This window comes from Nicotiana attenuata, chromosome 12 (genome assembly GCF_001879085.1).
Source record: "Nicotiana attenuata strain UT chromosome 12, NIATTr2, whole genome shotgun sequence".
NCBI classification, from domain to species: domain Eukaryota; kingdom Viridiplantae; phylum Streptophyta; class Magnoliopsida; order Solanales; family Solanaceae; genus Nicotiana; species Nicotiana attenuata.
Genome location: NC_032000.1, coordinates 20,264,982 through 20,292,658, shown reverse-complemented (window position 1 = coordinate 20,292,658; position 27,677 = coordinate 20,264,982). Strand labels below are relative to the sequence as shown.

The 27,677-nt window shown below is 36.3% G+C and overlaps 3 protein-coding genes across 4 annotated transcripts in view; 2 read left to right on the top strand and 1 right to left on the bottom strand.

Annotated features, from left to right (window-relative positions):
* LOC109235375 (peptidyl-prolyl cis-trans isomerase CYP22-like) lies at window positions 8,008-12,794 on the top strand. Its single transcript, XM_019401458.1, has 7 exons — window positions 8,008-8,331; window positions 8,712-8,735; window positions 8,897-8,984; window positions 10,641-10,733; window positions 11,263-11,295; window positions 11,750-11,806; window positions 12,428-12,794. The coding sequence occupies exons 1-7, from the start codon at window positions 8,168-8,170 to the stop codon at window positions 12,536-12,538; spliced, it is 570 nt and encodes a 189-aa protein (XP_019257003.1). The 5' UTR covers window positions 8,008-8,167; the 3' UTR covers window positions 12,539-12,794.
* On the top strand, window positions 14,040-17,146 carry LOC109235374 (trafficking protein particle complex subunit 3-like). Its single transcript, XM_019401457.1, has 5 exons — window positions 14,040-14,270; window positions 14,384-14,481; window positions 14,591-14,690; window positions 15,966-16,148; window positions 16,742-17,146. Exons 1-5 carry the CDS (start codon window positions 14,214-14,216, stop codon window positions 16,862-16,864), a joined length of 561 nt encoding a protein of 186 aa, XP_019257002.1. The 5' UTR covers window positions 14,040-14,213; the 3' UTR covers window positions 16,865-17,146.
* Window positions 18,264-27,677, bottom strand: part of LOC109235373 — a 21,146-nt gene continuing 11,732 nt past the window's right edge. For both annotated transcript variants that reach the window (XM_019401455.1, XM_019401456.1), the window contains 15 exons: window positions 26,918-26,992; window positions 26,661-26,741; window positions 25,259-25,444; window positions 25,002-25,157; window positions 24,629-24,721; window positions 24,274-24,345; window positions 23,990-24,107; window positions 23,226-23,404; window positions 22,894-22,975; window positions 20,656-20,760; window positions 20,383-20,489; window positions 19,632-19,709; window positions 19,455-19,550; window positions 19,213-19,308; window positions 18,264-18,772 (listed from right to left, as the gene is read on the bottom strand). In XM_019401455.1, the coding sequence (XP_019257000.1) occupies window positions 18,599-18,772; window positions 19,213-19,308; window positions 19,455-19,550; window positions 19,632-19,709; window positions 20,383-20,489; window positions 20,656-20,760; window positions 22,894-22,975; window positions 23,226-23,404; window positions 23,990-24,107; window positions 24,274-24,345; window positions 24,629-24,721; window positions 25,002-25,157; window positions 25,259-25,444; window positions 26,661-26,741; window positions 26,918-26,992 (1,698 nt within the window). In that variant the 3' untranslated portion in view covers window positions 18,264-18,598. The remainder of the gene's footprint in view (window positions 18,773-19,212; window positions 19,309-19,454; window positions 19,551-19,631; window positions 19,710-20,382; window positions 20,490-20,655; window positions 20,761-22,893; window positions 22,976-23,225; window positions 23,405-23,989; window positions 24,108-24,273; window positions 24,346-24,628; window positions 24,722-25,001; window positions 25,158-25,258; window positions 25,445-26,660; window positions 26,742-26,917; window positions 26,993-27,677) is intronic.

Genomic DNA, 27,677 nt, shown 5'->3' with positions numbered 1-27,677 from the left:
TCCCACTCATAGGTAGACCTTGCACACCTCCAGAAGCAGTTTCTTCTCTCTATGCCCCTCCATTTCTTAGACCAGTTAGCTAGAATGTGCCTTGCACACATCCTATACTCAGAATTTGGAAAGATCTGATATAGCATTCTCAAGCCCCTGCAAAATGAACAATGGTAGTTAGTTTTAAGTGAAATAGCAGTAGGAAAATAACAATAAACTACGAGTGCTTACCTTTTGCATGTCTGTTATTATGGTCAGATTTGTACCATCTCCAAGCTGAAGATCACCCTTTAAAAGGTTGACAAACCACCTCCAAGTGTGCATATTTTCAATCTCAACAACAGCCCAAGCAAGTGGAAGCATCTGATTATTTCCATCTGTGCAAACTGCTACAAGTAGTTGGCCTCTACATACCCCTTTTAAAAAAATCCATCCAATCCAATGCATGGCCTACAACCAGCTAAGTATGACTTCTTCATTGCATCAAAACAAATGTAGAACCCAACAAACATTTCTTCCCACCTTCAAAAGTTTCTTCACTAAGCTTGACTACACATGTACTCCCTGAATTAGATCTAAGCAACTCATCCCTATAATCTAATATCCTGCCATACTCCAGTTTATGATCACCCATTATCTCATTCAACACAATATTTTTTGCCCTCCTACAAACTGTCCTCCAAACATATAATCCCAATTTCTTTCTAATCAACTCCTGAAACTTGAATATTCTAATGTTAGGTTGTTCTTTTATCCTCTCATTGAACCTTTTGGCCAAGAACTTTGAATTACATAGCTTGTTTCTGTTAGTAGGGTCACATTTGTGAACTGGATTGTAGTTCTTGACTACAAAATCCTTAGTCCTAGAATCATAACCAGCAACTAGAAGCCAAGGACATGATGCCTTCTTGCACTTAACCCTCACCTTTGTAGGTTCATTTACATACTTTTGTATAAAAACCTTTTGTTGAACAGCATATTTAGTTACAGCTTCTCGGAAATCTCTCACACTTGCAAATGCAAGTCTAGTTTCCCAAACTATTTTCTTGCAAGTCTTGTCAAAGATTACTCTACTTTTAGTCTTTCTTCTTCTAGCTTTAACTTTCTGTTGAACCTCCCCTTTACCTTCATCATCAACATCATCTGGATCTGTCTCAGAACTAGCAGCTTCATCTGAGTGGTAATAAGGCTCATCACCACCTATCTTACCTTCTAAACTCTTCTTCTTCCAAGATTCATATTCATCATACCCCACATCTGGCTCTCTCTTACCTAGTTTAACATGTTCATGTTCAGGAGCACTTTCTTTCCTCTTCCTCCTCTCTACAGTCCTTCTTTCTGCCCTAAATGCCCTGTATTCCTCATGTATATCACTGCCATAATCAACTTCTCCTTCTTCAAACAACTCTTCATGCTCTGAATTGAGCTATTATCAGTGCTGCTACTAGATTCAGATGAGTTTGATTCAGGTGAGAAGTCTGAACTATCATCAGTAGTAACAACTGTAGGCACAGTGTTATTGGCACTATTTTCAGCAGTATTGGATGCCTTTTCAAAGGTTCCCAAACCCTCACAGCCCCCCAAATCTTGAACAGATTCCTTCTCAAAAGTAACATTACTATCACCCCCCACTTAGCTGACATATTCTAATAGAGGGGGGACCACTACAGCTTCATCAAACATGTGATCTACATATACCTCCAAAATATCCCCACTTTTTAACCCTTCACAAATACACATAAGGTCCCTATCAACCTTAATTACTACCAAACCAGTCTAACATAAATAACAGCAGAAGAACTATTGTAACCAAACTCTTTTACATAACCTAAAAACTCAAAATATGAGAACATATCAACATCGACATCAACACAATCAGTAATCATCCCACCAACATAACCCTCCACTGAAAAGGAATGTAACTTATCCATGGAGATTTTTCCACCATGGAGAAACCTTAGTGTAACAAGTACAAAAGGCATTGAAATACCTGAATATAGTAGAAAATAAACTAATTAAGGGTTAATAGTTACTATTAGACCCCGACATAAGAAGTCACAATACATGCAACAAGAAAAAACTGAAAATTGGTTATTATTACACCTTAAAAATTGTATTTCTGTTACTCGATTTTACATTGAAAATATTACAGTGAAGAAATTTGAAGCAAGTTCAAAACCCTAGATACGGATGATATTAAACAAACTAAAACAGAGATAACATTTAGGGATGATGATAGAAAATGCTAGGGTTGATGTATTTACCTCCAAACTAAAACAAAGATAAAGTTCAAAGACCTTCTACTTCGAACGGGTCTTCTACCATCTCGTCAAATGAAACAATTGAGAACAAACAGAACCCTAAGGAACAACGAAATCGAAGGATATTGCAACAGGTCCCTTCGATTTTGGTCAGGCAAATTGATTTTGGTGAGGCAAATCGAATCTTTGAAGGTGGGGCATTAGGGTTCTTCAATTTGGGAATTTTTTACTAAGGGGGTTAACGGGGTGAATGAGAGACTTTGAAGGTTGTTATGTTTATTTACTGAAGAATTTAATTACGTGGCTTTATAATAAAAGCGCGTGTTTTCCACTCAAGTTATTATAGTTGCGCTAGGGCTTAGGAGGGAGTAAATAAATACAATTCTTTAAACAATAGCGGGGTGTTAGGACACCCGTAAAGTTTAGGTGTGTAAATGATTTTCCAGGACAATTTTGGTTGCTCAGGGCCCCGACAAAACTAATTACATAGTCTCTTAATCAGTAAACTACATCTATAGGCTCTCTTTGATCCTCTTAGCATATGTACTTTCTCTGTGATCTCTCTTTATATTTGTGCAATGGCAAAATTCCTATTTACATGTGAACCTCTAAAGAGTTTTCAGTTTCTAGCAGTCCATGTATGGTAGATTGCAGCTCCCCAAATTGCAGTGATCACTTCCTTTTTGAATTGTTTCCAATGTTTAGTGTTGATCCATTGCAGACTTCGCATGACTCCTAGCTTCCTGATATTTACTCCAATCCAGTTTGCTAGGCTTTCCCTGACGGCTTCTATCCAGCTACATTCAGAAAATAAGTGTTGTTGTGTCTCTATGTATATAGCTTCACATAGGCAGCAACTAGTGTCCTCTACTGGTATATGCATCCTCAACAAATTAATCTATCTTTTGTGAGTAGTTTGTCTTGAGTTGCCAATACAACGAATCTGTGTTTAGGTTGCAACACTGAACTCCAGATCAAGTTAGTTTTTGGAACTCTAGACATGCTAGTCTTCGTGTCTAGGTAACTCTTGCTCGCTGAATACTTACCTGTTGAATTCAGCCCATATGTCCCATTCAAATACCAATTGACCATCTTATTCTTGATTTCATTAAGTTTCTTCCAGTACCAACTGCAGTCCACTGGTGGTATATGTGTCCATATATCAGTATTAGTTTTTATATACAGCCCATCTATCCATTTAACCCATAGTAAATCCTTCTTAGTAACTAGTTGTCAGATTAGTTTCCCCACTGAGGCTACATTCTATGTTTTATTATCTTTGATATTTAAATCTCCAAATTTCTTTGGGACACACACCTTTTCCCAAGAGACCAAAGCAATCTTTTTTCTTTTCCTCAAACCACCCCAAAGATACTCTCTGCACTTTTTATCCACCTTTTTCAAGATGCTTTGTGAAAAAATAAAAACAACTCCCTATAAGTTGTAGATTGAAAACAAGACAACATTAATCTACTAGCTCCCCAACATAAGACAATTGCCTTGCATAAATCTTAGTGATTCTGCTAGTTATTTTATCTACTAGCTGATGAAATTTCACCCTGCTACACTTCTTGGAGGATAATGGAAGTCCCAAGTATCTAGTGGGAAAGGTACCTGCAGTAAAACTTGTCCCGCCTAACAGTTCCTCCTCTATAGTTTTATCCATTACTGTTAGAAAGATGCTTGATTTGTCAAATTTGCCACCAAACCAGTCACCTTGCTAAAATGGTTTAAAGCCTCCATTACTTTGATTACTTAAGCAATATTACCTTTGCAAAAGATCATTAAATCTTCAACAATTGTAAGGTGTGTAAGTTTAAGTGCTTTACATATAGGATGCAATTTGAAATCTGGAAACTCGCACGTTCTTCTTAATACTCTTGATAGGTAATCCATAACAAGGACAAACAATAAAGGAAAAATTAGATTTTCTTGCCTTAGACCCATCTTCCCAGCAAAGTACCCATATCCTATCCCATTTACCTTCACAGAAAATCTAGCGGATGTGATGTATGTCATAACCCTTTGAGTAAACTTGCTGAGAATCCATACTCTTCCATTGCCTCTTCAATAAAGTCCCAACTACCCATGTCATATGCCTTTCTCAGATCAATTTTTATCATACATCTATGAGAAGTCTTCCTATTGTAGTGCCTTAACAAATCATGTCAAATAAGTACATTGTGAACCAATGACCTCCCTGCAACAAATGATGCTTGGTTATCAACTACTAAATGAGTGATTGCCTTCTTTAATCTGGTACTGAGCATCTTGGAGATACATTTGTACAATACATTGTAACAAAATATGGGTCTATACTGGCTAGCATTTTCTGGAACTTTGACTTTTGGAATCATGGAAACCATGGTAACATTTACTTGATTCAATAGTTTCCCATTGTTAGAATATTATTACAATGCTTCAGTTATGTCTTTGCATATTATTTTCCATGCAACTTTATAAAATCCACTTCCATATCCATTCAGACAAGGACTCTTATTACTATATGTTCCAAATATAGCTTTCTTAACATCCCTCTGTATGAAAGGCTCCACTGCCTTAATCTGTTGCTCTATGCTCAATGCTGGACCATTCTTCAGTAATCCTGCATGAGCTTTTATTCTTGTTGTTTCTGTTCTCCCCAATAGTTCTTTATAGTACTCCACTAGTATTCCAGCTATAACGTTAGGTTCTATTTGCACCCTATTATTCTTATCTTGCAGCTGATTAATCTTGTTACATCTTCCTATGTTTTATAACTGAAAAAAAACATTTTGTATTGTCATCACCTAGTCTGATCCATGTTGCCTTACTTTTTTGTTGCATGAATAACCCAGCCAGATAAGATGATTGCATGTACTTCTGATACTTTACTTTTTCATTTTGTTGAAGCACTAGATCCAAAGGGTGTCTTGCAAAGATCTTTAAGCCTGAACTAGAGATTCCTTATCTTCACTTGCCTCTGTTAAAATGTTTATGAAATGTTGCATATTCAGCTCTTTCAGATTCCTTTTTAGTAACTTAAGCTTTTTTACTACCTGCAACATTTTACATCCATCTACTTGGACTTGCCACACCTCTTTTACTTTCTTAACAAATTGGGGATGCTTCGAGCAAACATTACAAAATTGAAATGGCTTCTTAACTCTATGAGGTGTACTCAATATGGCAATCTTAATTGGGCAGTGGTCGCTTATGCTTTCAGGCATAAATGTGGCTGCATATGCGGTCATGTTAATAAGCCACTCGTTGTTCACAAAAACTAGTCTATTTTTGAAAACACCCTTTGATCCCTTATTTGTCATTCTATGAATATCAACTACCATGATCTGGCAGTTCTAGCAATCCACATGATTCCATACAAGTGAAAGTCCAGTATATCTACTAAAGTTATAAGATTCCATCTAATTATGTCCTCTTGATTCAACACTGAGTTAAAATCACCTAGGACCAACCAAGGGATATTACACCATATACTCTGATTCTCCAAATAGCTCAACAACTCCCTCATTTCTGTCAATTGGTTAAAAACATATACAAATGTCAGCATAGATGTCACCTGCATAGGAGTATACCTCACTTTCCAAGTAATTGCTTGTATTGAACTAGTAACATGGGTTACATGATAATAACCTTGCCTCCAAGTAATCCAAATTTCACCATTGTAATGATGTTCTAGGTTTGTGACATATTGCCAACCTCCAAATAATTTGTTTGCTAGACCCTCAATCTTATTTGCTTTGACCTATGTTTTTAATAAACCAATTAGTCCTACTTCTTGTTCATTGAAGAGAAGTCTGACCTCCTTCTACTTATTAGGACAATTGAGGCTCCCTACATTCCAACTTAAGAGACTAACTATTTCATGAGAGAGGAATAATATGGCCTCTCTTATTTCCAATTGAGCTTGATTGAATTTGAGTATTGTTCATTTCCTTGTCAAGAACTTGGAAAGAATTCCGATTGATCATTTGCTGGTTTTGTTTAAACTGCTGCTTTCTGACATTCACTAGAGTAGTCCACCTTGTAGTCTGATCAACTAGTCTTCCACTTTGCATATTGTGATTCTTTACTATATTGGGTAGATGATTCATCAGGTATCATTCCTCCCTTAGATGTTTTAACATAGTGTATCTTTTCCTAATACCCTGCTTCTTCATTGTCCACCTTTTGTTTTTCATTATATTCTTCTGGTTTCTCCTTCCTCACCTGTTTTCCTTGTGTGGTGATCCAGGTTTTGTAACCTTCTTCTTCCTACATTTCTCTTCGGAGTACCTATACTTATTATGGCAGAAATTGCATAATGCAGGTTTTCAATCGTATTAGACCTTTTGTTCTAATAGTACTCCATTTTCATTCCTAAACACTACCACATCAGGAAGCTTAGCATCCATTTCTACCTCTATCAATAACCTAGCAAAATTGAGCCCCATTTTTTTCTCACTATTGAGATCCACAACAAGTGGTTTCCCGATTAAACTTCCTATTTTTCTTAGGCCCTTAGGATTCCAATATTTGAATTCGAGGTAGCTCGATCCATATAGGAATTGTAAGTAGCTCTTCTCTAGTAAATTCCATATCCAGATTCCATGCTTTAACTATAAATGGTTTATTATCGAAATGATAAATTCCCCCTTGCATCACTTTATTTCCCCCCTCCCCTGAATCAAATCGAACTAATACAATTCCGTTCAGCACATCAAAAGGAGCGTGTGCCCCAAGGACATAGCAAACTAATACCGACTTCCAATAACCTAGCTCTGAACTTATATCTTCAACGTTAACTGCACAAATAGAAGACTTACCACGAGTTTCAGGAGCGATGTATTCCAATTTGAATATGGCGTTCGAGATTTTCCCAATATCGAAGTTATCCCAAATTGACTTTTTTGGCATTGTCTCTTCTGTTGCCTTCACTTCCTCCGCCCAAGACAATTTGCGACTGCTCGTTGGCAATTAAACTATTTTAGCCCATTCCTCTTCCCTCAATTGTACCTCTAGTTGTGCGTTTTCCTTTTCATTGGGTGACTGATTCACTACCACATTAAGTTTGTTTGATTTTCTTTCCTTTCTTGATTTGTGGTTACGGCGATGACGACGCTTGCGCCATTAAAACTTTCTGAGATGGAATACGTGCCCTCTTCCCCATGGATGTGCACATTAAGCTAACATGCGCTGAGAGAAAAAACGCGTCTCTATTTTCTAATGTAGTATAAAACTATTACATATACAAATTCACATTGCCAATGCACTATTTGCAGTCTGATATGAAACTCCACATAAAATACTGCATAATTTATATGAAAATAAAATACACATATATTGATCAATATTTCGATAAGAGCGCCTGAAATAGCTATCGTAGCGTTAAAGTGAAAAGGCCTATGTTTTAACAAAATAAAAATTCATTCTTTTAATAAAAATCAGGCATGGTAAATGATACTCCATCCATTTCAATGTAGATGACTTAGTTTGACTTGCCACAAAGTTTAAGAAAAAAAAGAAGATTTTTGAAACATATGTTTCTAAAAGCTTTGTGGGTCTATGACATTGGCGTGGTTATAACAACTTATCAGTAACGGTAGAATGGGTAAAATGAATAATTTAAAGTTAAATTATTTCTAAATATAAAAATCTATTAACTTTTTGAAATGAACTAATGAGAAAAGTGTGTCATTTAAATTGAGACGAGGCGGTCATAACAAGAATTTTAATAATTTTAATTTAAATATCAAAATAGGTTTTAATTTTCACAGTCCTCGCGTAAGGAATAAGGATTTGAAAAACTCCCTTTTTGTTGTGCAAACCCGAAGAAGGAATATTTTATAGTTAGGACATTGGCTTCTGGAAAACTCCCAAGAGCAGCAGCAGCGCGAATTCTTCCGCTAATCGCAGCTTTTGTACTTCCAAAAAAAATGGCGTCGGGCGGCATGGGAGGAGTGGTGGAGTGGCACCTAAGGCCACAAGTACAAAAGAATCCAGTTGTGTTTTTTGACATAACCATCGGCAACATTCCTGCTGGTCGCATCAAGATGGAGCTCTTCGCCGATATCGCTCCCAGAACTGCTGAGAATTTCAGGTTTAAACCCCTCTCAAAGAAATAAATTTTAAGTATGTTAACGAGGAACAATATTTTGTAGGTCTCCACCCTCGTCTCATTAGAGGCTAACACATACAAGTGAACCCCCATTATTTACTTGCATTAAGTGTGTAAAATTTAATCAAATGGATTAATTAACGGAAGGCGTTAGGCAGTTAGTGATATAGATATATAAGCTTAAGCCCTTGCAGATTTGTTGTAATTTGTGCAGTTGCCCATGTCTAACTGGGGTGTTCAGGATTAACTTATTGACTACTAAGTCCATAACCCATTTCTTATGAACAGTCGACTTTTGCTTATTAAAAAAAACCCCTTATTGACAGCTCTATTCTAAAGTTGTTTTAATTGCTTCATTGCAGGCAACTGTGCACGGGAGAATTCAGGTCAGTTTGTCAAATTTTGTTTTGTGTACCATTCCCTTTTGGTTGTATATGATGCTAACTGTGGACTGCTTGTTTGTGAAAGGATTATTGGGGATTTTATTACTAATTCCTAGTGGCTTTTGCTTATGTTGTCGTACTCATCTTCAAATTTGGTTTTGCAGGAAAGCAGGAGTACCACAAGGTTTCAAGAATTGTCAGTTCCATAGGGTGATTAAGGATTTCATGATTCAAGGTGGTGATTTCCTAAAGGTTGCTTTCTCTAGCCTTAACCTTGTACTAGGTTCTTATATTGAGGTCTGTTTCGTAATGAAGATTCCCAGTTCCATAGGAATTGGGGTGATTAACGACTTTGAGGGGCATTTCTGTGTCTGTGAGACCCTAACTATGTGCTTCTTTGGTCGAAAAGTGTGTGTTAACACCTGTTCGACATATACTATAATTTCTCCGAGCATCTTTTTTTTTATAAGTAAATATAGAAAGCAACTGTGTAGCAGTGTAGAATCGATCCCAGGCATTTAGCATGAATGTAGTGCATCTTTTTTTTTTATATGAAAGCAACTGTGTAGCAGTGTAGAATCGATCCCAGGCATTTAGCATGAATGTAGTGCATCTTTTTTTTTATAAGTAAATATAGAAAGCAACTGTGTAGCAGTGTAGAATCGATCCCAGGCATTTAGCATGAATGTAGTGCATTCTACTAGTGCCCCCAGAGAGCTTTTGTTCTTGGTTTATATGCAATATTATTAATGTCTCCTATAATTATTGGCATGAGCATCCATTGCACCTTCTTCATTGTCCATCATCTGTCAGTGAAAATGAGCATAGAATTCTTTGTCAAAGGTAGTTCATTCTGAATGCAACCAGCTCTCCCTTAACTTTCTTGATTGCTTCATGTGAATCGTACAGGTATATTAACTTTTGCAAAGAAGATGGCAGGTATATTAACTTTTGCAAAGAAGATGGCAGTGCAGCTTAAATGATGATAACCTATAGATTACTGATAGAAATCTTCCACCAGTGTTGTAAAAGACCTGTATGAACTTTCTGCATGATATTCCCTCTATCACTTGTGAAAATTTGAGAACGCATCAAGTGCTGCAATTTTTTTGATAAATGAAATGTCACCATACTCCTCGTTCTTTCTTAAAATGATATACCTCCTGAGATGTCCCCTCTTCCTCCAGAAGGGTTGCTATACCCCAAATAGCATATTTTTCTTGTTAATCCTGCCAATTAAAATTTTAATATGCATTTAATGATGCACATAGGTAAGGACGTTGCGAAACGACTTTCTTTTTCCAGTTTGACTTTGTCGGTTTCATTTTCATTAAATTCTTTCTGAGGATACACTTTATTTAACATTTCTACGTGTTTGCTTTCTCATCTGTAAAAGAGAAAATATTTTCTTTGCTTGAGACATGAGATCATATGATGTAGAGTTAATCTCTCTAGATCATGATGCCCTTCAGCTTTCTGATAAAAAGAACTGATTCTTCCCTTTAACCCCCCCCCCCCCCCCCCAACCACCACCACCACCACAAAATAATTAAATAAATAGAGAACTGACCCCTTCATTCGTAATGCTGGGTATGCTGTTGAACTCTAAAGTTTCCAATGAAATCAAAGAGTATTTTCTGCTGATAATTTCTTCTGTTCACAATCAGTATTGGATATGTAGTCTGCTCCAAATTTTTGATTATTCAAAGGTCTAAATACCAGATGATATGTCAAAGTAAGAGTCCGATTTGAATCAGCCAACTATGAATTACATCTTCGACTGATATAAGTTCCAAATTATTCAGAGGTTATATATTAAGTTGTCAACTGGTTCTACTTCTGATCAACACGACATTGGTGTTATTCTAAATCTATATTAACAGTGTCTAATTCTTTTTTTTTCCTCAGGGAGATGGTAGTGGATGTGTTTCCATATATGGAAGCAAGTTTGAGGATGAAAACTTTATTGCCAAGCACACTGGTCCTGGCCTATTGTCAATGGTATTTGTTCATTTCATGCGCCTCTTTGTTGCTAATGGGAATTGCAATTTGTTCTTTTTCATATGACAATCTGTGTAATTATTTTCTACTGAATTGTTAGCTTATTCTTTCATTCATCTACTTCGCAAGTGATGAAGTGAATAACCTGATGTAATAGCTTTAATGTAAATGCCTAAAATTTATACTAACAGGGGCATATTATAGTAAGGAGAACCTGAGATATAAAAAGAAGCTATATGCCTCTAATCACTTCCAAAAACAATCACTACTCGGTGTCTCGGATTCCATGCCCCAGAGCGAGTTAGAAATAAATTTTACCTTGGGTATGTCAGGATTGTGTATTTGATGGCATAGACACTGATATGTAAATATTATGCTTGATTTCATTACCTTCGTATTAAAATTTTTGTATGCAATTATATCAATTTAAATTATGTGAAGAATGTTTAATCAACCGTGTGAAATTTGATTCTTCAAGCGCATCCATACCTTCTATTTTGACGTAAATTGTGAAATCTTTATTTTGCAGGCAAATAGTGGACCAAACACTAATGGATGTCAGGTAAATCATAAAGATCATTCCTGTTATCAAACTCACCCTTAATTAAGTTTTAAGCTGTAAAATAACACTGGGCACACAAATTAGGTCCCAATCTGGCATATATGGATGGGGAATTGGTCCAGTTTATGCTGATTGGTGAAAAAGGAAAAAAAGAAGAACACCATATAACCAAGACAGGACTTAGATTATGCTAGCATATTTGTGAAGTCAATGATCTTTAGGATTGCTTCATAAAGTGTAATCCTTTCATTATGATGTCCTCCTTAAGCAAAACTAAGTTGTTTCTGGGTAGAGAGCGAGAGACAGATCCATAGGAAGTAGAAAATTCTATCATAACAATTTGAAGGTCTTATGTTTGAAAGTTCATTAGATCTGATCCACCTTATCTGGGGAAAGGTGGATTAGATCTGAACAAAGCCCCTATGATTCTGATTCTATTGTTTGCTCCATGCAGTTCTTTGTCACATGTGCAAAGTGCGACTGGCTTGACAACAAGCATGTTGTTTTTGGGGTATGCTTTGCTTTTTGCGTTAGCTTGTTGCCTTTCTGTTTATCCACGTTTCATGTTAGAGGTCTCAGTTCAATTTGTTTTCTATCAACATGCTTGACTTGGTCCCATCCCATATGGTCTTCTAGAGAACTCGTTGATTGATTAACTGTCATCAGTGGTGGAGCCACATTTACCGAAGGGGTATTCAACTGAATCCCCTTTGCCAAAAGTTGTCCTGTGTATATATAAGTGAAAAATCTTTTTATGTGTATATATAAATTGTTGAGTCCCCTAGGCACAAGAGAGCCCTTTTTCTGAATCTCCTTGGTGAAATTTATGCCTCCGATACTCCTTGTCATGACTAGTCACTTAATACGTTCCTTATTTTAGTGGCAGATAGGGCGTACTAATGTTTCATGTGTCATCACTCATCAGATATCGTTATGGTTTACATAAATTACCTCCAATTCGCTCTAATATTTGATACAAGTATACTCACTCTGATAGATATATCCAGCTATGAGCTTTTCCATTGTGTCAACCATTTGGCAGTTGATTTTCATCTAAAAATAAGAAACTTCTCATTGAGTTCTTTTCTGTTCTTATGTCATAGATTTATTTGTTTTTCTGCTTTCTTTACAGCGTGTTCTTGGAGATGGTCTTTTAGTGGTCAGAAAGATTGAGAATGTGGCTGTTGGAGCTAACAACAAACCGAAGCTGGCATGCATGATTGCTGAATGTGGGGAGATGTAACTGGTGAAGAAGAAATATACACATAGTGATATGGTCTATTGACACTAAGGTTTCAGCACATGAAAGCACTCATCTGTACCTGGTTACATTTCCTTGGCTTAGTCTAGAGGGCTTGTTAAGTTGATTCATGAGCTCTTAATGAATTTTTTTGACAATAGACAGTGGACTCTCTCTCTCTCTCTCTCTCTCTCTCTCTCTCTGGGTGAACTATTGGAGTATAAAATTTAGTCTCAAAAGCTTTTTTGCTTGAGCTTGAGTTGGTCTATGCTCACATTTAGTGAATCATACTTTTGAGATTCCCACTTACCATGACGGGAGAATACATCATTACCGTTCTTTTTCTTTCAAGAAGAATTATTTACCTTAATAGATGTCTAGTCAGGCGCTTAAATTAATATTATAATCCTTGGATAATATGTTTATTTGTGTAAAGATCTCTTTTTTCAAATACACATGGGTCCTGTTCGAAGTGGAATTCAGAGTAGTTCATTATAGGGAGTCCAATTTTCCATTACGTTCAAGTGGCTATTTGTAATATTTAAAGCTACGACAACATTTTAATTAGTTATTTTGGGGTAGCTAGAATGAGAATTCATCAGCTTTAATTGAGAAAGTTAGTCGAAATATCTTTCATTTCCATTGTACTTTCTCGAACAAAGTCCATTTGAATTGTATAGTTTTTATCTCAAGCTTCACTTGTACTTTCTCGAGCGATTTTTTGGGTTCCTAAAAGTTGTAATACATTCATATCTGAGTTTCATGAGAAACTTTATCGAATGATCCTCCTTGCATCTTACTATTTGGATTCCATCCGTTCCACATCGAGATATCTCCGCAAGTTGCAAAGAAAATACTATATGCTTACATAGTTGTACTTTGCCTAACGGGAAAAGGGGAAAATATGTGGTAATAATAATAATAATATATGCTTATACAATTGAAAAGTCGAATTTATTTTCCTTCCAAAATGAGCAATTTTGGTTCAACAATTTCAGTGATGTGTTGTTTTAAGGGAATACCAAAAATATGCAAGTAGAATGCGACTTAAAGAATAAACCTTAAGGGAAAGAATGTAGAGGAATACCGTTTATGACATATATAGCAAGTCGTAGTTGAAATAAGTCATATTCGTAAGTTAGACTTATAATTGCATTTGACTAGGGGAAAAGGGAGAATAGAAGCTACTGGTTCTAATGAATTTATTGAATATGTATAATAACCTCATATTTGACTACAAATCGCAGTATTAAATGAACGGACTTCAAAACTGTAAATTGCAGTTGAGAATGCGATGTTAATGCGACGTATATATAAGGTTTATCAATGTGATCTATAAATCGCATTTATACAATGCGATATATAAATCGCATTCACAGAATGCAACTTATAAATCGCACATAACGATCTCAGTTCAATCTTCTCGTGAATCTGAATATGCGCCTTATAAATCGCAACATGGGAATGTGCAACTGCGACGTATAATTCTCTAATGCGACTTTCAACTCATAATTATAAATCGCGTTCAACAAATAAGAATACTCTCCCAATAGTCACGCCTCACTTTTATTCTACTAATAATAAGAAATCACCAGCACCCGGTTCTGTAGGGAGAGAATTCTCTTAGTTTAGCTCTAAGATAACTACATTAACCGATTACAGCAGCAAAGGAACTCCCATGGCTCCTGTGGCACCCAGATCCGGAGACGCCATTTTCGCCAATGTTGAACGAGTGGTAAACATTAAACACAATTACGATCGTGCTTTTTATTATTTTTGATCTCCATTCATTTCAGTATAAACTGCGTACTAATAATTACTATATTATTTTGTTTTTGGGTGTGAAAGAACGCAGAGCTTTTCACTCTAACATACGGAGCAATCGTGCGCCAACTGCTGACTGATCTAGAGGAGGTTGAGGAAGTCAACAAACAGCTTGATCAAATGTAATACTACTCTTACCCTTCTATTGATTTGATTTTAATCTAGGTTTCTTGGTAGTGCTATATGTGGAAGTGTCAAATGGATTAAGTAGAAGCCTCACTAAATTTGCAGGGGTTATAATATAGGAATTAGGCTGATTGACGAGTTTCTAGCAAAGACTAATATTTCAAGGTGTGTTGATTTCAAGGAGACTGCTGAAGTCATTGCCAAGGTCTCTCTCTCTCTCTCTCTCTCTCTCTCTCTCTCTCTCTCTCTCTCTCTCTCTCTCTCTCTCTCACACACACACACACACACACACACACACACTCTTTCATTCTAAAGAACTATATGCGTATATTTTGCCATTAAAAAAAAGACTAATGTGTATGTGAATTTTATGCTGTTTGAGCTGTGGTTTCCTTAAGTTTACTCCTCCTACGAATGTTTTTCTCAGAGTCATTATTTGAAGTGGCTTCACAAATCATTATCCTTGTTTTATTACGTTTCCCATACTAAATAGTGGATGGTGTATTTCTTTTTCACAAAAGTTTCCAGCTGCTGCTTAATTATCTGCCTCTTTGAGTGATAGTATCTGTGTAGCTTTGCTGTTGAATTTATGCTCTTGCAGAAATTCTTTTCGTCAATCATTTCTATTACGTTACACTAGGATAATTACCGTCACATCACATTTGAAGTTGAATATATCCACAGCTTTCTCTACTGTACACAGTGAAATTTAGGTGTAAGACAACAATGAACAGCTTTCATATTCAACAGCTTTAGTAACTTTACTAGTAGTTATTTTTAGTTTCCAAGAGCTGTTCTATCATTGTCGTAGCATTCAGCTTATAAATCAACAGAAAATGAGATAAACAAACAAACAAGAAAAGGAGAAAAAGAATCATTTGCGGCAACAGAGAGTAGAAGAGAAAAGCAGAAGACGAGCCTTGAAAGATGAATGAGTCAGCTTGAAGAAGAAATACAATAAGAAAGAAGCAAATAGAAGAAGAAGAAGAGGGGACAATAAAGAGAGCATTGAAGCATATCTGGAGACGAATCCTAGTATTTATATGACGAAAGGCCCTTCTTATCCTATTTCCCCCCTTTCTTCATCTTTTAAAGTCAACGTCAAAGAAGCGACTGCTTCTCGCTTTGATCGCTTTGCGCCTTATTGTTTGAGCACATGCTTCTCTGGAATTGCTTCACTTCACGCTTGTGAAGGGAGGACCTCTTGCTTCGCATCACTTAATTATTTTAAGATGGAATAATTGGCGTTTGCTAGAAAGTTAAGAGCCTAGGCTTCTAGTTGATATTGTGGGATGAGGAGATACATTGTACTTCCCCCTCAATATGCATGAGCTGAGAACCTTAGCTGACAAGTACTTGGCATAGAAATTTGGTAGTGTTTATATAGTACTTCAGTGACGTTATACTCTTTGGGCCTGTAGATGTCAGTGCTTAAAGTGCTTATTGACCGAACATGGTTTCTTGTTGCTCATGTAAACAGGTTGGTCTCAAAATGTTCCTAGGAGTAACTGCATCAGTGACAAATTGGGATGTTGAGGGAACAACGTGCAGTCTAATTTTGGAGGACAACCCCTTGGTAGACTTCGTTGAGCTCCCTGATACCTGTCAAGGTCTATATTATTGTAACATCTTAAGTGGAGTAGTCAGGGGAGCATTGGAGATGGTAAGCTTCGTCTCTCGATACAAATTGATTATCCATGCTACAGTAGATCCACATGAAATTTGATTTCATTCTCTTGCTTTGCTATGTGGTAAGAGTAAAGTGGTTATTTTCATAATCTGTCATGAACATAGCTCTCTTTTGGAAAAAGATGTATTAGTTGAGAAGTGGTTGCTCCTCATACAGGATATATATATATATATATATATATATAACAGAATCACTAGGCTTATACATGATTCTCTATAAATTGTAGCCAATCATCTATGCTTACTGGAATATTACAGGTGCTCCGAAAGTGTCAAAAAATTAAGAAACAAAGAGATTTTTCTTTAATTCATATATTTTTCAACTCCCTCAAATGGTCTTCTATTTCTTCCCCTCCAAATTGTCCCCTTAAGGGCTATAGGTGCTATTTCCCAAAGGAAGCTATCAATGGAGTCAACACATTGATATGAGAAAGAATAATCTTCTGTGCAAGCTTCCCGAGTTTATATGAATAACTGGGATCTGTTAAAATTTTGAGATTTCTGAATCTGCTTTAGACAAAAATTTGTTGCAATGACAATCTTTATCTCTGTTTTCCCTGCGGTCAGGTATCAATGAAAACAGAGGTCACGTGGCTGCGTGATATGCTTAGAGGGGATGATGCATTTGAGTTGCAGCTGAAGCTTCTGAAGCAAGTTCCTGAGGAGTACCCTTACAAGGATGACGAGTAACATGCTTTTTTGATGCTCGATATTATGCACATGCAATATAAGAAGATTCCATTCCGGGCATATGTTAAAAGTATTTTTTGTTGCTTTAGTGTCTCTTATAAATTTTCCATTGCGGTAAAACAACTTATTTAAGTAAAATCTCCAACTTTGGCTTGGTTCATCTAAGGTTCTTGCCATATTCCTCTTATGCCTGTTAACGGGTTAAATAGTTGTATTGTCATCTCCATTCATCTCCCAAACGTGTACATGGATGTGAATGTCTTAGTTTGAACGTTTATTGTGCCTTGTTGTACAATAGAATAGAGAGCTATTTTCGTGATGTTAAGAATCTATTATGGAGAATTAAGATGGTCCTCTGTTAATTAGTACAATTTTAGGAGTCTTAAAGATACATTCTTAAATCTTATTGGGCAACTGTGCGTAGCACGCAAAGGAAACTAGAATTCTACGATAATCTCCAGCGGAGGCCTCTTTGTGCCGACTAGGCTTACTCCAACTCTGTAACATACCGATCTCTGCCTCAATATAGTGTGTGATCGAGTATGAGTAACGTGCATAAGTTCTACTGTTGAGTTTAGTGTTCTGAACAATTTTCTACTTCAATTTCAGTTGATGAGATGTGCTTTGTAAATTTGAGAATTATCTGTATGTACCAGATTGGAAGATCTCTCGTTCTTGGCAACTCACAATATGTGAGACTACAGTTTGCTTCCTGCACTTGACATGAAACACAACGTTCGAATTGAGATGAATATATCTAGTTTAAGATCACGCGATCATGGAAATGATTTGAAGTGTTACCAGCTGTGCCTCGAAAAGTTCCATCAAGTGTTACCAGCTTTCCAACAGTTCGTCGTGTGAAATTGACACTGTTAAGTTGAAGTGGAAAAATGAAATAGCCACTTTGAGCAGGTTTTTGAGTTACTAAAGGAAAAAGGCAAGTAAACTACTAAATAAAAACTCGTTTTTGTAATCTCCTTGCAAATGAATGGTTAGATACTTTTCCCACTGGAAGGCAAAAAAATACTTTTGCTTTTCCTTCTTTCATTAACCAAATGTCATAGTTATATCACCAGTAATTTGCTAAATCTAGAAAAATAAATGGCATATGCACCCGTAATCTTTAAATTCTCACTTACGGAGCAACAGAACTCAATTTCAAAATCTTAGAAATAGAAGTACAAATGTTGAATAGAGCATAAATGAATATCCGAGGACTCTTGTAGCTGTCAACTAATTTAGGATTGAGGCGCACTAGATGAATTCTGTTGACTTTTATGGTTTTGGTATAATGAAGCTGAATGATTGTTTAACCAGTTAAATTTTGAATTTCTTCTTATTATTTAACTCTTGCATGAAGATCAGTGTTTTCATAATTTGACTTTATATGTTCTTTGGATGTAAGAATGGCGTCTAAAATCTTAGAAATAGAAGTACAAATGTTTTCTCCCATGAAAGGAGAAGTTATACATATACATGCCTCCCGAACAGGTTTTAAGAAGGCAAGAAAATGCACACTAAACATATACATGAACAGAACAAAAAGAAAAGAAGCTATGCTTTAAGTAAATACCTTAAAGAAAAAAATCTGTCGCAGCAGATTGTTCTCATCGACGAATGAGATCATGAAAAAAATAAGAAATAAAAGAAAACTGAAAGTTCCGACAGTGCCTATGTTACATTCTCATGGAGGGTTTTGCTAGGTCCAACTAAAAAGTATAGAGATGAAGTACACTAAGCTCCAGATTTGGGGATTTTGAATTGCTTCTTGACAAACTGAGAGGCCTCTGACTCTCCTCGATGACACAGAATCCTAAGTAGGGTCTTGGTATCAGCACCTAACTTGCCTCTTCCGCCCTGCATTTCTAACTCACTTGCAGATCTCAAGTCTTCTATTATTTCCTTGGTCTGTGTACCATAAAAAACAAGCCTTGTACATCAACCATTTAACATATTGTCGTAGAGAAGGATCACAATAAAATGTGATATATAAAGACCAAATAAAATCATCTTAGACATGTACTAAATTAGTGCAAAATATGGCCTTAATAAACAGTCTTTGAGGAGCAAGTAGATTTTTCAACGTATACATACCATCGCTTTTTCTACAATTAATATTAGTGTTGCAGCATCTTTGACCAATCTTACATGAACAAATCTTTATATCCGTTAAGATAGTGCTATATTTACACGGGGCCAATGAAAAAAGTGCATATTGCTCAGATAATAATTTCATAATAGAGGCATGGAGAAGCAAGGAGGTACAAGCATTAGTAACCACAGGTACCAAAGTTTTTATGCAGCCAATTCTGCTTATCTTAGTACTTCATTGTGGTTGCTGAACTAACCTCATAACCATGCAGCTTTACCACCTGCCGAACACGTGCAACTTGATTTTCAACTACTCCACGAGGAAGCCCGTCCCCACCCGAAATGAAGAATTCCTTAAACAAATAACAAGTATAGGTGAGAAATAACCATATTGTAGGTCCACTAATTCAAGATATCAGGTAGACAAAATTTAGTTTGAATATCTTCAGGTAGATAAAAAAAATTCTCGAGCATATCCAACAAAAACCAGTTTGAATACCTTCAAGATCTCTAGATCCTCCTCCAATAGCTTAGCATCACCCAGGGAGAATACACGTGATGGTCCTCCATCTAATATGACTCTGAGTAGGCCATCCTGGTGAAATACGATTTCCAAAGAATTCAAAAATTACTGCAGTTAAAAACAGAAAAACCAAGCAGCAGTAAGTACACAGACCAGTGATGCTTGAAGCAGTCCAGTCACAACACGATCCCGGAGTGGCTCCATTATCACATCACACAGTTGATTAAGAACCTGCAAATGTTGGAAGACAGTTATACCATCTGAGCTTCTCTTTTTTCTGAGTATACATGAAAAGTGGGAGGTACATTCCAGCACAGCAAAATGGATTGATGCAAGTAAAAACCATATTATGTTTGTTTCACTTTTACAATTATCTAAATCAGGGATCCAGATGACAAAATCGTTGCTCAGAAGGTTGAATGCAGATACTGTCTCTCACATTTGAATATTAGTTACAAGTCTCGGTGTTACTATAGGTCATTTATGCCGTTGAAGGAAAAAAAATTCTCAACTCCAGTTTCTAATGGTTCAAAACCGGTGCTGCTTCATAAACGAAGTTCAGATCAGATTTATGAATCAGATTTCTATTGCAGCAATTATAGTTCAACCTTCCACATCCCAACATTTCATTACAAGAGAGTTTGAACAAACATTAAGACCAAAAATTACTAAGCTGTACTTTCTTTCCATTACAAGAGGGAGATAAGAAGGTGCAAAGAGAGCAGCAGAGCAAGGAGCAACGGAGATCAGTTCATCAGTGTTGGGATTTCATGGGATAGTTACTCTTTGCTGTTATTTCTTTTTCCCCTTTCTGGACTTCATCAAAATTTTATTCATTTCCCGTTTTCCACATATATACGATAAAACCTATGTATAGAATAGTCTCAAAAATAAGATGCAATACCATATCAAGTGGATCCATTACTGATTCCAATCTAGACTGAGAAACACTGGGTTTATAGAGATTCTCAATGAATGGTTCTCTTAAGTCCCAGAAAATGATTTTCGTTCCTGCAAAAATTGACAAAAATGAATTAGGAATTATTTGCAATGAACCCCAAAAATGTAGAAGACAAAGAAGAAGCCTCTCGCTAGCAAATCCAAACATCCTTGAAAGTTGTATTATTTGCAGAGAACCCAAAAAAGAAAAAACAGAACATAAAAACAAAAGTCTCACCAGTAAATTCACACATTCTGTCAATTGCGGCATTAATATCCTTTCTGCTTCCATCAAATGAGTCCTTCTTCTGTAAATTTCTTGCAGTCTCTTCAGCTGGGCTCTCTTTGTTTGGAAAAAATTGAAGTTAAGTTAATCCTTTTCCAAGAGAGGAAGGAGTGCCACTACTCAAGTGCCATTCATCATGATAAAGAATTATATCTAGATTCTATAGGCTAAAAGTCCCAGCTGATATCGATTATACAGCAGCTATGCTTAATGGTAAATAGATTTCAAGTCAATTATCTCCCTCGTCCCCTTTTTAATTACAAATAAGAAAAACAGGTTTGCAGTTCTTTGTTCATATTATTTGTCTTCCCCTATTTCTTTTGCAAAACGTTCCAAGCACACCAAGTCATAGGCTTTACCACACATAGTCAAAGCTTAAATGCTCAGTACATGAAATAAGAAACGTTCTGTAATTCTCGGCATTCCTAATTATGACATAATTTCCAAGAATACTCTACACAATATTCTTTTTAATTCTCTTGACTAAGTACTAACAAAAATCTTAGTGATTCACTTGAGTTTCAACACACCTCTTCAAACTCAAGGTGATGAAACAACTTAACATTGCTTATTAGTAAACAAGAGACACCAAAAAGAGTCACCGGAAGTAAACAATTACTTGAATAATCACCAGAAAGAAATTAGTCTTAGTATTTTTTTTCCCCGTAATATCACTGGCAATTGCACAGCAATTGCTTCTTGCAATGGCTTGAATTAGCTGCTGACGAGTACCAAAAGGTTGTTCAAACAATGATCACAAATTTCAATATTTTTCCATCTAACAAAAAATCAATATTTAGAGAATAGACTAAATACTCGATCTCTAATAACGCAAAGAAAAAGAAGAGAGAATACCTTGTGACTTCAAATTAAATGTTTAGAAGAGAGATCTACATACAATCTTTGATACAATAAAAAGAGATTTTTGTTTACCAGTAGCAGAAAATTCACTGTTTAGACTTTAGAGGAAGGAATCAAGATCCAAATTCTAATACCACAAAGAGATAAAAGAGAGGAACAAGTATTGGGAATTTTTGCTTGAAAGGTTGTCGGATGAATGGCCAGATGTGGAATGACCATCTATAAGAGGTGCATTACGGCCGTAAAAGTCGCCGGAGGTAAGAGTGGTGCCGCTAAAACAGTCAAAGGAAAGAAATAAGATAGTGAATTTGTGGAAAGATGGAAATATTTTAGTTGGGTAGATATTCATGAGTAGGGAAAACTTAAGTTGCTCGGACTTGGGTGCGGGCATCCGATACGGGCACGGATCCGAGTGTCGGATTCGGCAAAATCTAAATTTTAAGATTCAGGGGTGCGGATCCAGGTATGGATATGGGTGCAAGGATTCGGCTAAAAAATTCAAAATTATAAAAAATAGAGCTATAAGTCTGAACTCAGAACACGACCCCTTGAATTATTGATTTTTCTAGAACACAAAGCAGCAAATATGAGACAAGTATTACAATATTGAAGGTATGCCATTTCGCATGTCTTAAATCTGTTTTACTTTTAATTTTGAGAAATCAAAATCTCAATTTCCCCCCAAATTTGTCGATGGACTCAGGTCAAAGTATCCGAGGTTAGTTGACCGAATCCGGGACGTATGACGCTCCCGCACCCGCTACCGTCCCGTGTCGAGACGGGTGCGGCACCAAAACGAAGAGTCCGCGCAACTTAGGGGAAAACTACTCAAGTCTATACTAAATGGTACACTCCGATACCATGTGAAAGAGGAAAAGAAGAGAGAAAGTACTTATAGAGATCAGATGGTTAACTACATACAAGAGAGCTCCTTATATAAGAATCTTGAACTATACGAATTAAGGACAGTTTCTAATTCTTAATATTCTTAGCTTCTATTTACGCAATATTCTTGATGGTTTTCTTGGCTTAAAACACATCCATCCAATTATTTCTGTAAAACAGAAATCTAAAATAGAAAAATAGTCTAACCTTGCTGTTCTTTTTTTTCTGTTCTTTGCAGTCTGTAAGGAGATAATTCCAATTGTCCACTTTATAACAATTAGAACGATTAAAGATGGAGAGCACCTTTTCAAGACGACAAATACTTCTTACCATTACTCAAAATTGTTAGAAAATATTTTTAGCTGCAAAGCTAGAATTACATACTAAGAGGAGATAATAAGATAATATCAACATATTCCACAGTCAAAAGGAGTTGTTCCTTACTTATCGATTTAGCATGATGCTTTTTCCTCGTCCACCGCTCCCAAATGCTGTCTTCCAATTTATTCAGTTGGCTAATAGCATACTGTAAGGATAAACGACGAGGTAAGCCTTAGAATTGCTTAGGACAGAAACACCACATCACACAGGTTACAAGTTGATTTAAAGTCCAGCTTCAGGCTAATGAAATTAGCCAGAGTCGTGCTTTTCCAATTCAACCAGTGAAGATACACCCTTCAGATCCAATCAAAAAGGGGAAAGTGAAACAGAGAGCAAATGATTAACAGCTTGAGATATTAATCGTACAAAAAGCGGGAAGATAGAAGTTAACTCACATGAAGGCTATTCAACTGAACACAAAGGGTTGATGTGGCCACTACGTCAATTTCAACAGACTTCAGGGCATCTGGTATCCTTGTATCCTTCAACTCCTTCTTTACAAATGCCTTAATTCCATGTTCCCTTGAGTATCTTGTCAGAATAGGCACAGGTGGAACAATATCTTCCTTATTAGCTGCACGCATATGGTAGCAAGTTCACCATGAAATATATATCTTTGAATTAGTGGTAAACAGTTCTGCAGAAACATATACAAGATATGAAAATGCAAGAAGAAATAAAGCCTGGTACAACTTTTGAATGCCAGTAAAAAGAGAGCCACATAAGCTTCAAAGCGGTTTGAAGATTGAACATGTTAAATCCTGTTGAGGAAAAACTGGGCTGGCGATGAAGGGTTGTCAAACAGGTAAATTGGCAATTCATCCATAAAGTGAGCCAGAAAAGAGGGAAATAATAAAATGGAGGTTTCCAATTATTAGTTACTCGGACAGAATATTTACAGCTCCAGTGGGAAGGATAGCTTCGAAACTGTAAAAAGGTACCCCTTCCTCCCTACTGTGAAATGGAGTTGAATACTGCAGTAAGCCGGTAACGGAAGATCTAATAGTCCGTCCATCCATTACTATGATATATCATTCATCAAACCATAGTGCAGGATACAAAATGAACCGGGAGGATAATTAATCTAAATCTGAAACAGCAGGAATATAAGTTTCCGTAAAGAAGAATTATTTAAGACGTGCAGAAAGCAACAATATACCAATCTTATCTAAAATGGTCTTTGCATATACTTGAAATGCATTATCAATGCCGCGAAAGAGGCTACCCAGTTCTCCTGGCCTCATTGGAACTTTCAAAGCAAAGAACTGATCAACCGTCTGCAGTGACAAAATAGTTCAACTCATTAAAAAAATATGGTATTGTATAGAAGCATTTGTAAATTACTGTGAGCATATCAGAATCAATTGACCAAAGCAAGATGTTCAGTCTGAGCCACTTTTAAAGTTCACTTCCTATGCAAAGAACAGAGTATAATTTGTGAACCTCTTCCACAATCCTGTAGACTTCAACAATTGAACTTCCATGCCTTTGTTGAGGGGAAACCGGTGTCCATCGCTGAAAACCCACAAAAAGGTAATTAACTTCATATGCTAAAAGCGAGCCTTTGTTTAGAAGGAAGAGCTCAATTTGTTCTTATTATCATATCAGTGAATATTGAAAAGAGGAGATGCCCCATTTAACTTATACTTCTGAAAAAAAGGAGATAAGACATGAAGTAGAAAATTCTAAAATGGAAATGATATATGCAGAGGGAGTAGAAGGATTGTAATGACTAAAGGCCAAAAAAAAATGGTATTGTTCATGAAACACAATCATTAGCAACTTCCTTAGTTATTACCTCCTGCTGAATAGCCCGGTCAACCCAATTCAAAATCCTTGCAAGTTGTGAATTCACCCATCGTAGTACCAATGTCCCAGATACAGTTTCAATCTAGAATAAATCAAGAAGAAGCTAAGAAAGTCACCAAATTCATTATGAAAATATTAAGCATGATGCATGGCAACTTTATCAGCAAAAGTGTCCTACCCCAACTAAAAAAAGGCTCTGAGCATTTAGACTGCCGAGGTCAGAAGACAATAAATCCAATAAGCTTAATTTACTGGCCATAAGTCTTTCATTTTGAACTGCCCCATATAAATTTGGCAAAACAATGTCACCCTAAGTTAATGTAGTATAAAATAAATAAAGAAGCCAGGAAGAGTTTCCTAACCTTGAACAAATTTAACTTTCTGCAGTAAGCATCTGAAGTTCCATCAGCACAAGTAGAGACGATAACTTGCATTATATACTGCTCAAGACTGTCAGCAGCAGGGAAGACAGCTATAGTATCCTCAGTCAGATGTTCCGCGTTTTCAAGGAATGGTCTCTGAATGATTGACATTCACTCAAACCTCCATACTAAACATATTACCATGAATAACTCAAGCTAAACTAGAACTTTAGGAGATAAATTAATCATTAACATACCAATTTGATACCATAAAGCTTGTGAAGTATGGATGCAGAAACAGCAGCAGCATTACGATGCCTTTGAGATAAGATAGGCATGTAAATAGTATTATCTCTTTGCAAGAGTTTCTTTGTGTGTTCTGCAAGCAATGCTAGAGGATGTTCATTTGTTGCATGAGCTATTGCCTCAACATCTTGTATGATCTGCATAAAGCGATTATTCATGACGAACAGGGAAATTTCATTCATGCCCAATCCAGAGGAAACACGGAACTGAATAACAACACTCAAAAACTAGCTATGATGCACAGAGCATTCTTAGATGCCCCCAACAATCAACTCCGCACTCTAGTAAGAAGGGAAGTCCACCAAGCAGGGGGACAGTTGGTCCATTTGTGTCGTTAGAACCATATGAAGCAAATCAACCAAATGTAACTTCTGGATAAACTTGCAAACAGTCATTAGTGGGGAAATATGAAACACCCTGTCCTTTCATGTAAGAAGCGTATTCAACACAAAATGCACCATAATCTCACGAGATTCATGACATGTTACCTGTGTTATAGAAAGAGAGAAGACCTGGGCAAGTGCTCTTGATCCTTTCTGATCCCTTTATGTTCTTGACTATTTTAGTATACCATTATCGTAAAACTACAGTCTACATTAAAATATGAGAAATTTGTATGTTCTTGACTATTTTAGTATAACATTATTGTAAAACTACAGTCTACGTCAAAATATGAAAAATTGGTATGGACTGTTTAACTGGTCACAGAACATATTAAAGTGACTACTAATTTCTGTTACTGAAGCTTTTATAAAAAGAGACATGCCTTCTATCCCTAATAGCCTACGCTGTGCTGAGAGACTTTGAGCTTCAAATTCTTTGGACATTTGGCATTAGAATGGAATAAGTTAGTCATAAAGTACAGAGACTAAGTGTTATATGATCTGAAGGCTAGACACCGTAAATCAAATCCTCCTCTTGAACCAGTCATGCCCATCCCTTAACATACTTCATTATTGGTAAATACAATGTTCTTCGAACAGAGGAGCTCCTTAGGCTGTATAGAATGAAGATTTTGTAATGACATACATATTTAGCTACAAAATAGAAAATGAAGATAAAAGAACAAAGAAAAGATTTTAATGACCCAACAATGCAAATGGAAGTTCATAGTTAAGGTCCTCTACAATTTTTAAGAAACTAATATAACCAATAATAGAACTTGCACTTTACAGTTAGGGTCCTCTACCATCTGAAGAAACTCATTTAAATCATAGAACTTGCACTTTACAGTTAGGGTAATTTAACCAGTCTTTGGACTTGCAATTCAAGCCAATATAGCAAAAGGTTTCAATAGTAGTAATTATATTCAGCAACCAAGTATAGTTTCTTTTTCCAACAAGTACAATTTACCCTTGTAAACGCATTTTTGATTGAAGATGTCACATAGAACTCTATCTGCTCTGTATCTGATATTGTCGCATATTCCATTGCCTGCACAAACATCAAATTTTGATACGACATTATTATTTCTAAGCGTCGATATATGCAACTCTTATGGATTATAGTGAACGAACAGACAGCACAAATAACATACGATTCTATTTCAGCCAGAACAAACTTAAAATATTTCACCAGAAACAGGTAATCAGTAGGTAACTCAGACATACCGTTTCAGGTTCTTCTAAAAGAAGCCTTCGAACAAGCATAGCAACTGCCACAGTGTTTTCCATCATTGCTGACCCCTAAACAAAACTAAGATGTGAGCACCTTCTTGCTTTTCTTTTCATGTCAATATGAGTTATTTCTGCTTGATGAACTCTCTCAAACCTATAGGAAAGGTAACTATCAAGTGAAACACGTCAGCAAACTGAGTCTTTTTGCATTACAAGGTATCTTTTCTCTCTAAAAGAAACAAACAGCCTTTGAAGGGACTAAGATGCATTTTCACAAATTCGTGGAACCTTTTCGCGTTTTTTGGGGAAAAATTGGAGCACGTATGAGATTCCAATTACCACAAATGCTTGGTTGCTTTTCCTGGAAGCTCATATCTTTCATTGAGGTACCCAATGTTTACACCTTGTATTCGGGGGTTTTACCCCCTTTTTCTTTCATCAAAATAACCATTATTAAACTAGAAAAGATATCTTTGATCATTTCAAAAGAAAACAAAATTATATCTAAAAAGAAAAGACGACTAGCAATAGCATCAAGATAAACAAATCTTATATAAACAGAGAATAGCATATTAAAACCTCTGCAGCACTGAACTGCCAATGGTGTATAATGATGAAAACAATTGTTGCACCACATACGACATGAAACAGAGGCATATATAAGGAAACATTACACAGACATACAAGATATTGATTAATCCACCATCACTAACTAGCATGTAATTAACTCTCTGTTTTTTTTTTGTGTGTGTGT